Consider the following 8,871-nt stretch of genomic DNA (forward strand, 5'->3'; position numbering starts at 1 on the left):
GGGGGGGGGGGAGGACAGTGAAATAAAGAAAGAGGGACATGCCCCCGAGAATGCAGAGCTCCCGCCAGTTCATTTTCATTTTTATTTTTTCATCATCAACGTTGAAACTTGGGGACAGTTACGGCAGGCGCCTGGGGCTGGCAAGCGCCGTGGTGGCCCTTGCCTTGGCCGGCTCGAGTCCGTTTCAATTCGCCATTTCGAGTCCGCTCTCGCTCGGAACCGCGAGTCTGGTCGGGTGGCTGATCCTGGTGAAGACGGGGACGGAAATGGGGGTAGGGAAAGAGGGTGGGGTGGGGCCGAGTTGGAATGAGGAAGGAAGAACGGGAGCGGGGTGAGGGGAGCTGGCGGGGGAGGGGGGAGGGTAAGGGGGCATCTCAGCACCTCGTAAAACAAGGGTGGAGGGCTTACCTCGCCACACTGGTTGGTCAGAATCCGGCTCGGCGCTCGGCGTTTCAGCTCACGTTCGGCCGTAGGAGACAGGGCGAATCATGCTCCCGAAGCAACGAAAGATAAACTCAAGGGAGCGAACTGCGTCCCACTCGACTCGGACCGGGGGGAGGGGGGGGGGGCGTCGTACACCGCGTTGCTCGGGTCAGATGGTGTCGGCGGTCGGCCCCGCCCCGCCAGAGGGCAGGTCTTCGCGGCCGCTGCCCCGGCCGCGCCCGTACGTCACAATCTAAGTGTGACGTGACGGGAGGGGCCGAACTTTGGGGGGAGAGGGGAGGGGGTACACAGTGTCCCAGCCTTAGCGTCAATTTTCAGCCCCTCAAGAAAAGTAAGGCTTTATCGACACGTTCTTCCAATAAAGCATTCCGGTAAAGCTGAAATGAAGAAGAATGCGAGGAACGAGAAAACGGAAGAAACCATGTTAAAGCATAGCGATTTCCGTTTTCTTCTTCCCCGCATTCTTCTGCATTTCAGATTTACCGGAATCCTCTATGCCTGCGCATAATAACCTTTTGCTTCAGAGACTACTATGGTTTCTGAAACGTGTCCTTCCTGCGATGGATTGATGGTTTGAGCAGTGCTTGGTGTTGTAGCGGCGAGCGTGCACACCTCCCGGGGCTTCTCGGGGTACCGCGCGCCCGCACCCGGCTGCGGCACCTCCCGCTACGCGGCGTGGCGCGGCGGCGCGTGGCGGAGCGCCGTGCCCGTGCTGCTGCTGTGGCTGCTGGCCGTGGGGCTGCACGCCACCCTCCTGGGCCGCTCCGTCATCGCCCTGGCCGAGCCCTACCACCCGCAATACCCACCCAACTCGTAAGCCAGCAACACTAAACCTTGGTATTTCAGCTACGTCGTCGTGCAGCAGGCTCACATTCTTGTTCTCCGGTGCCAGGTGGGTGCCGCCGTCGGCGGGCTCCAAGCCGACGCCGACGCGGACGGTGATCGCGTCGCTGCAGATGATCCTGGCCGCCTCGACGCTCGTCGCCGTGGCCCTGGTGCTGCACGTGGACTGCCGCCACGACCCCGGCGCGGGCGACGGCCCCGGCGGCATGGGGTCCGGGTCCGGGGTGGGCGGCGCGTCGTCCACCGCTATGTCCATGGTGGCCGTGGCCTCCACGTCGTCCGAGAGGGGCTCCCGGGTCTGACAGTCGGCCGGCGGGGGCGGCGCGTCCGTCAGCCTGCTGGCGCCGCCACCCGCCTCCGCCTGCGCCTCCCTGTCCGGCTCACCCAGCGCGTCGCCCGGCGCCTCGCCCGGACCCGCCCGCCGCGCGGATGTCGCCCACTTGTGAGACCGACGGGCCGAGACGACGGGTGAGAGTGAGAGAGAAACCTATTTGTAGAACTTGGACGAATACTGCCCGCCTGACCTCGAGGATTACAGCTTTCGTGTTTGTTTTCAGAGGTGCTGCTGGTTTTTCAGACGCGCGGGCTGGACGCCTGTGTCCCGGTTTCCTTCTCCTTCGAATGTCACGGACACCCGGATTTATACAATGATTTGAACAATCGACGTGTTATTGAATGGTTTATCAACAAAGTGATGCTGATATTCTACTAGTTAATATACAGACTTCCTGTTATTATAACGTTTTGTGGTGTAACACGTAAATACATACTGTGATCGTAAAATGTTTTAGTTAAGTTTGGGTCTAAGTGGGTTAAAAATAATAGGGCATCGTGTAACTAATTTTGAATGTGCAGAAAGATAATCGGTAGTGAGATATCGGTTTCTGTTGGAATATTTTCTCTCCTAACTCCGTCCCACATTAAATTTTATACTCATTAATTTGCGAATAAAATCTTTATAGGAAAAGAGTTGTATCTTCTATCAATGTTGAAATTTAAGTTGATCTATGGCTCAACCGAGTTCGACTTGGGTACAGGCTTACATTTTATTTTAAAAAATACTCTTCTAATTATTGGGAAAAGAATCATCATCGACAAAGGCTTGGATTAACGTATTTTGGGCTGTTTATGACTTCAGTGTGTCAGTGTGATTGCTATAACTCTGATTTTGATAAAATATTTCAGATTTCAATGAGTGTAGCTCGTCATATTTTTTTGCTTTATTTTTATTGTTGTTTTAGCTACGAAGATACCGGCGTGTTAAAACTGCTAAATAAAATGTATTTTATCGTATACGATCTATTGTTGGCTTTGATTTCTCATGTGTCAAAAGTTATCACACGTGTTCGGAATATGGGACCTAAGTAACATATTTTCTGTAACTAAAAAGCGTTCCCTCCCCTGCTCTCTTGTCAACAGATGACTTTAACTTTATGTATCGCCAACGTTTTGATTGTGTTTTTAATAAAAACAAAGAAATGGAACTTGAGCCACGCGTAATACGCACAAATCATAGCCCTGGCTATTCAGGACCCTTCTCCCTCGCACATGGCAGAACTACTACACCAAATCAGCAGAGTATTGTCTACAATAATAAGTTGTTTTTGCGAGAGGGCAGGGCGGAAAGGATGGGGGATTGGGGGGGGGTGAGCTTTGAGAGCTTCTATCCTCCCTTCACCCATAAAGAATGCGAAATAGGAGACAGCTCTACAGATACGCGCACCGAAACGACCGGGAGTGGCGGAAGACACAGGACGGGGAGGGAGAGAGGGGTTCGGAAATCGAAAACAACGATTCCTCCGCCCCTTTTAGCAGAGCGGGATGTGGGTGGAGATTGATCAGACATCTTCGTCACGCTTTTGGAATCGGGTCGATAGAGATTGGCAGAATTTTTTCATGGGTCTCTATATGGTTGGGAGCTCCAACGCAGCCTCCTCACAAGCCGCTCTCATTTCTCCGGGTAAAGGGGGGAGTGTTGCCTGCGCAGGCGCTGAGGAACTCTATCGCCTCTGAAATGCGATCCTATCTGTTCCTCCGCCTTGGCTCGCACGCCGACCGTGCTACAGCATGAGGAATGGCTCAGACCCATGCCTACTGCTACACACGCCAACTCCCACATAAACACACGGAACCTTGTCTCCGACCCCCCACCCCTCCTCTCTTCATGGTTTTCTTCCCTCTGGCAAGCGACCGCCAGGCTACCCGGAATGACAGGACAGGTACGCGACGCCTGGCAGGCGGTTTTCGATCGCGAGCGGGCAGTGGAAGGCGATCCTCAGCGCGCAGCTCGGCGGGGCGGGTGCGGGCGCGGGCACGGCGTCGTCCTGCACTCGCTCCTTGGCCCTGCGCCAGGCGCGCGTGCCCCCAGAGGGCCCAGCTCTGGACTTGGATGTCGAGGGCGCGTCTGTCTCGACATTCTCCTCCACGGCATCCTCGCCGTCTGACTGATACTTGTTCAGAAACTAAAAGAAATGAGACGCTATTTATTCCATCATGCCACAAAAGTGTGAAACGCAAAATGAAAGAACGATCCTCACAGCTAGTGGCGCGAGGTCCAGGTCGCAGCGCAGCTCCAGCTGGATTTGGAGGTCCCTGTCCCTCGGCTTGGGGGCGGGCCGGCTGGGGGCGGCAGATGGTCCCGCGGGACTGGGGACGGCGGCCGCCCCCAGGACGACGGAGGGGCTCGCCGTCACGACGTTAAGGGGAGGTGTCTGGAGAATACCTGGTGCACGCCGAAGACCTGCCAGAGCAGGACGACGGCACCAATACATTCGTCCTACAGGAAATTGCGACAAACTCAGCAATAAAAGCCATAGATGTAAGATTTGCGACAGCAGAGTGAAATACCAATTTTGCAATACTGCACCACGAGTGTAAATATTGGAATGCTCGAGATGATGTAGCCGTCAGTTTCATTGGAAAGATCAGGGAGAACATACCAGAACATCACAAGCCTTACGTTGGTTTTAGGAAATATCTTCAAAAACAATTGGAAAGCAAAGCAGCCAATTTGCGAAAAAACAGTTAAAGACTTTATTTTGATGTTCTGGCTCCTCCGGATCTTCTTAATACCAATAAAATACCCCATTGCCACAAACCATTTTCTCTGTTTCCCCGCGGTTCTTCGATGTTGATCTCCTCTTGCATAGGCTGCTCGAACGCCAGGGCATCTACGGCCAGCTCCTCGTCCATCAGAATGGCCCAGGGCCCAAGCAGGTAGTCGTGGTCCTCCTCCTCCTCGTCGTCGTCGAGGTCCTCCCCTACGGCCGGTAGGGGCGGCTGCGGTGCCGTGGGAGGCGGCGGGAGCGGCGGCGGAGGGGGTGGAGGGGGAGGAGGCGGTAGCAGGGCTACGGGAGGACATTTCCTTTTAGTTTTTGGAAATTTAGTTCGTTAGAAAATCAGAGGCTTCTGCGGCACGGCGCAAGTTTTAAGTTCGATGGTTGCCCAAAGATTCCCTGGAGGGGGGTAGAGGACAAGCTAAGATTAAGCTAGAGTGTATGGTCTCTCCGTTGCAAAAGCTCGATCTCATATTGGAAAGTGGGGAGGGGGTCCCGAATGATAGTTTCCAAACCCTTCCATAAGCCCCCATCCAATAAGGCGCTTTACCCTGCTGCGCTGCTGGCTGACCTCCTCCTCCTCCTTGACCCGCTACGACGAACGCGTACGTTGCCGGCGGGTTCACGGGTTCGGCGGGGGCGCCTGTTAGGGGCGAGCAGAAGTCGTAGGCGCCCTCGTTCAGGTTGCCGTAGTAGAAGAAGCGGCCGCCGCTCTCTCCGTAGCCGGCGAAGGACGTCGGCAGAACCATGGACGAGACGCGGCCGCACAGTGCCTCCTCCCGGTCGCGGTGCAGCTGCAGAGCGGAACACCATCAGACCACTGCAGCAAACAGTCTATGTATCTCCCAATGCTGAGAAAAATGTCCGCTGGAAAACATGTTAACAGAATATCACCATGAGATATCACGCGAAATAATTAATAATATTGGGACAGTTCTTTTATTCCTTGCTTGACAGAATCCGTGACAAACCATAGACAAAGTCGCAATAATTGTCTCCGCAACGTCCGCATTGTTTAACGTAGAAATAGAAGGAGGGCATCGTGTTTCTGCTGGGAGTTTGCCCCCCCCCCTCTTCCTCCCCCTCCTCCCGGAGAGAAGGATTCATTTTTCAAGAGCAAATGCTGGCTCCGTGAAATTTTCACGGCCGTCCGTCATCTTGTCACCGCGGTGACCTCCGCACGCCCGCCCGCGTGCCCTGCCACCCACCCGCGTGGACGCGCCGCGCCGCCCTCAGTGTCTGTTTACTGCTCCGCTCGGCCCCGCTGTTCCCTCTTTTGTTGGCGGGCCAGCGGGCCCAGCCCAGCCCCGGGTAGGCCCGGCGGCCCACAACCAGCCGCGAGGCCCCAGCGTCACACAAAGCCACCCCCCCCCCCCCGTCGCCCTTTTTGTTTGGCATATATTCCCCGCCGTGTTGTCAGAAAGAGAATTGTAAGCCGCTGTAAGGCTTTGGTCACTGGCCGTACCTTTTGCAGCGTGTACTCGTTGTGGTGCTGCACCAGTCTGCGCAGGCGCAGAAAGACGAGACGCCGCTCCTCCCTCGAGTCCCTGCTGCTGCTGCCGCCGCCAGCACCGCCCTTCTGAGGCGCTCGAGACGCTAGAGGGAAAGAAGAAAGGTAAGGCGAGGGTGCGGAAGGGGCGGGGAGGGGAGGGGGCAAACAAATAAGCAGCAGCGGGAGACCCTGGGCCCTCTGGCCCTCTGGCCCGCTGGCTCTGGTGCCGGCCCCGCCTGGTGCCTGTTACGCACCGTTAGCCAGGTCGTATGTCAAAAAGGGCGCGCGCAACTTAGCGAAAAAGGGAGAGCCAGCGAGGAGGGCCGAGGGCCGGGCGGCGCCGCGGCGCGCTCACCGCACACAAACAGTAAGTGTTTTCCTTCTGTTTCACAGGAGAGCAACAGTTTGCTGACGCCTTGGCCCTGCGCCCGGCCGGAAGGCCCCGCAGGCTCCACACCAAACCCCGCGTACAACTTTGGACCTTTCCTATTCTGCTGGACCGACCAGACTTACCCTCCGAGACCTCTTCGCCGAGCGGCAGCGCCACGAAGTAGGCCCTGGGCATGCTGTAGCGCAGGCGCAGGTGCAGCAGGCGGCCGCCCGCCGGGCCGACCTCCACGGCCTCCTTGAGCACGCGGCGCCGCACGTCCAGGGCGCAGTCCAGCACGTCCAGCGCCTTGGCCCCCGGGAGCCATCCGGGCTCGGTCGGCATCTCCAGCACCTGCACCACGCATCTTTCATTTTGAGAAAATAGAAATAACGTTCAATTTGCAAAAAAAAAAACGGCTGTTTGCTGGCGCGTGACCCCGACCCGCACACCGACCTTTCAAACCCGCCCATAAATGAATGAATGAATGAACGACCGGGCAAAGCAGAACCGCAGTCGAGGCGAAAATCAGCAGCGGCAAAGGGCTGGGCGGGCGGGGGGTGATAAAACGACTGTACTCGACTCGAGCCGCGCCGGGACACTCGGCCACAGGCCCGGGGTCGACGAACGAGTGGAGTGCCTTCTTCTGAATTATTCGCCATGTTTGTCGTCCGTGCTGTAAGTACATACCTGCGCTGCTCGTAAAGCGGCATGCGCTCCGCGTGCTCAGTTCTCGGTTTCTCCCCTGAGATGGAGAGTACCCGGGCCTCCTCACCTTCTCGAAGTGGTCCATGAAGCGGCGCATGCGCTCGTTGACGCCGTGCACGCAGTGCTGGCCCACGAGCCGCGCGGGGTCCGTGACGGCCAGGTTGAGCTGGTGTAGCATCTCGTCCAGGAGGGCGCCGTCGTAGAGGCAGCGGCCTGAGGCCGGGTCCAGCAGCCGCCCCGTCACGGCGAGCAGCAGGCGGTGCTGCTTGTGTGCAGCGGGCGGTCACGACGGTCAGGCTAGGAGGGCGACGGCGGGAGGCCACGGCCAGGCGGCTCCGCACGGCTCCGCACCTGGCACTGGAGGTTCTCCAGGAAGTTGAAGGCTGCCGCGGCCGTCCTCAGCTCGGCGGCCTGGTCCTGGCTCTGCAGCAGCAGCTCCAGGGCTGCCATGGTGCGCTGCAGCCGGCCGCCGAGGGCGAGAAGCGCTGAGTTGAGGGCGCAGCAGCCCGCCAGCCGGAAGCGGGAGTGCACGGCGCGAAGGTGCTTGGAGATCACCTGGCGAGCACGACGGCGGGTTAGGCACCAGCTGGGGGAGCCCTTGTTCCAGCCGCATCCCACAACTTGCCTCGTACGGGAAGTACTTGAATATATTTATAAGCAGTTCGGTTGGGAGTTCCAGTATGGTCGTGCTCTGACTAGTCTGCTCCGTGCTTTCCGTCGCCAAGCTCCCCGGCAAGACACTGAGAAGTAAGTGATTGACGTTGTGGCTCGGTCTCAGGGCAACATAACCTCTCCGATTAAACACATCACCCGACCTGCATGCCCGCGGGGAGAGCCTCGGCCGCTTCCTAGGCATGCCGTACGGACAACACTTTTTAATGCCGTAGTAGAGTGCCCTCTTATGGCGTCTTACAACGTTGAAAAAGCGGAAGTTTGTGTCTTGGACTCGTACTACACCGCTCCTCCTCTCCCTGAACGCCATATTGTTGTGTGGGGGAAAACAAACGAAAGACGACTAGCGAAGAAGTGCCAACCCTCGGACCCGATAATACCTCCCGCAGAGAGAGTTTAAAAGGACACACGAATTTCTCTTTATCCAGTCGACCTAACGCGACAGAGAAAAGTGATATTTTCATCGGCTGGACTCGCGTGGGCCAGGGTCAGTGCGAGTGTACCGGGACTAGAGGGACGGGTTCGGGCTGCTTCTGCGCACTCACGCGATAAATTCCTTAACGCCGCCGTCGACACCCTGGCGGCCTGGCCGAGGGCCTGGTGGCGGCACCGACCCCATCCCCGAGACCCTTTTCCTCTCCCGCCTCTGTCCTCGGACAAGGGCCGCTGCCTGCTCTCCTCACCCTTAACCTCGCCGTGTCCGCCCCGCCTGTCCGCTTCTACCTCTCCATCCTTGTACCCCTGCCCCCCCCCCTCCTACCTCCTCTCCTCTGCGCCGAGTCAATCACGTAAGATCTAGATGGGCCGGAGGCGGCCGGAGGCGGCCGGAGGCTGTGCTGTGCCGTCTGCTGGAGGCTGGGCAGGCTGCTCGCTGGACCGCCGGACCGTCTTGTGGACATCATCTCTAGCCCGGCCGCACAACAACCCGCGGAAAGCCGAAGGGCCGTTTCTCCCTCCTCCGCTCCCCCAGTTCCATTTCAGTAACGCAGTTACGCCCCCTGGGGTGGGCCGCTCAGACCGGCTCAGCCCGCTCCGTGGTCCGAATGGTCAGGCAGCGCGGGGTCGGGCGGCGCGGGGCGGGAGTCATCCTCTCAGACCGCCCCGTTTCGGCCGCGTGTGCTTGCGGGGTATTGCAGACCCCTCAGCCCCCCCCCCCTCTCCCCCGCCCCGACTCCCATTCTACTCGCAAAGACTGAACATCCTGCTGTCCTGCGCGCACCATTGCTTCGCCCGCGTGGGTGGAAGTGTAGCCAGAGAGTCCGGGGCGCAGCGGCTGGCGCAGTGCCCCC

The 8,871-nt window shown here is 58.2% G+C and overlaps 3 protein-coding genes across 4 annotated transcripts in view; 1 reads left to right on the forward strand and 2 right to left on the reverse strand.

The window, feature by feature from the left end:
* Positions 1 to 2,776, forward strand: part of LOC113217800 (uncharacterized) — a 37,085-nt gene extending 34,309 nt beyond the window's left edge. Inside the window, exons 4-6 of the mRNA XM_052274673.1 lie at positions 1,023 to 1,257; positions 1,337 to 1,755; positions 1,845 to 2,776. Of these exons, the coding sequence (XP_052130633.1) occupies positions 1,023 to 1,257; positions 1,337 to 1,589 (488 nt within the window). The 3' untranslated portion in view covers positions 1,590 to 1,755; positions 1,845 to 2,776. The remainder of the gene's footprint in view (positions 1 to 1,022; positions 1,258 to 1,336; positions 1,756 to 1,844) is intronic.
* On the reverse strand, positions 2,767 to 4,627 carry LOC127751317 (uncharacterized). Of its 2 annotated transcripts, none has more exons than XM_052274671.1 (3): positions 4,386 to 4,627; positions 3,825 to 4,027; positions 2,767 to 3,749 (listed from the first exon to the last, which is right to left on the reverse strand). In XM_052274671.1, the coding sequence occupies exons 1-3, from the start codon at positions 4,477 to 4,479 to the stop codon at positions 3,486 to 3,488; spliced, it is 561 nt and encodes a 186-aa protein (XP_052130631.1). In that variant the 5' UTR covers positions 4,480 to 4,627; the 3' UTR covers positions 2,767 to 3,485. The 2 variants fall into 2 exon arrangements, with proteins under 2 accessions (XP_052130631.1, XP_052130630.1); XM_052274670.1 differs by having other exon boundaries at positions 3,825 to 4,063.
* A 50-nt stretch (positions 4,628 to 4,677) lies between these two features.
* Positions 4,678 to 7,910, reverse strand: LOC113217758 (uncharacterized). The gene is made up of 6 exons (XM_052274668.1): positions 7,726 to 7,910; positions 6,978 to 7,650; positions 6,349 to 6,556; positions 5,809 to 5,939; positions 4,894 to 5,137; positions 4,678 to 4,742 (listed from the first exon to the last, which is right to left on the reverse strand). The coding sequence occupies exons 2-6, from the start codon at positions 7,086 to 7,088 to the stop codon at positions 4,678 to 4,680; spliced, it is 759 nt and encodes a 252-aa protein (XP_052130628.1). The 5' UTR covers positions 7,089 to 7,650; positions 7,726 to 7,910.
* Positions 7,911 to 8,871: the final 961 nt, after the last annotated feature.

Source organism: Frankliniella occidentalis, unplaced genomic scaffold (genome assembly GCF_000697945.3).
Source record: "Frankliniella occidentalis isolate FOCC.00 unplaced genomic scaffold, Focc_3.1 Scaffold423, whole genome shotgun sequence".
Taxonomy (NCBI): domain Eukaryota; kingdom Metazoa; phylum Arthropoda; class Insecta; order Thysanoptera; family Thripidae; genus Frankliniella; species Frankliniella occidentalis.

Bases quoted from the DNA above. Each gene is read 5' to 3' on its own strand.
- LOC127751317 (XM_052274670.1), bottom strand. From the start codon at position 4,479: ATGGACGAGGAGCTGGCCGTAGATGCCCTGGCGTTCGAGCAGCCTATG. The intron at 4,064-4,385 runs GTTTGTGGCAAT...AATTTCCTGTAG, and splicing joins GCGGGGAAACAGAGAAAATG to GACGAATGTATTGGTGCCGT. The intron at 3,750-3,824 runs GTGAGGATCGTT...CATTTCTTTTAG, and splicing joins TGGACCTCGCGCCACTAGCT to TTTCTGAACAAGTATCAGTC.
- LOC113217758 (XM_052274668.1), bottom strand. From the start codon at position 7,088: ATGCTACACCAGCTCAACCTGGCCGTCACGGACCCCGCGCGGCTCGTG. The intron at 6,557-6,977 runs GTGAGGAGGCCC...TGCGTGGTGCAG, and splicing joins TCATGGACCACTTCGAGAAG to GTGCTGGAGATGCCGACCGA. The intron at 5,940-6,348 runs GTAAGTCTGGTC...CTTTCCCTCTAG, and splicing joins CGGCGAAGAGGTCTCGGAGG to CGTCTCGAGCGCCTCAGAAG.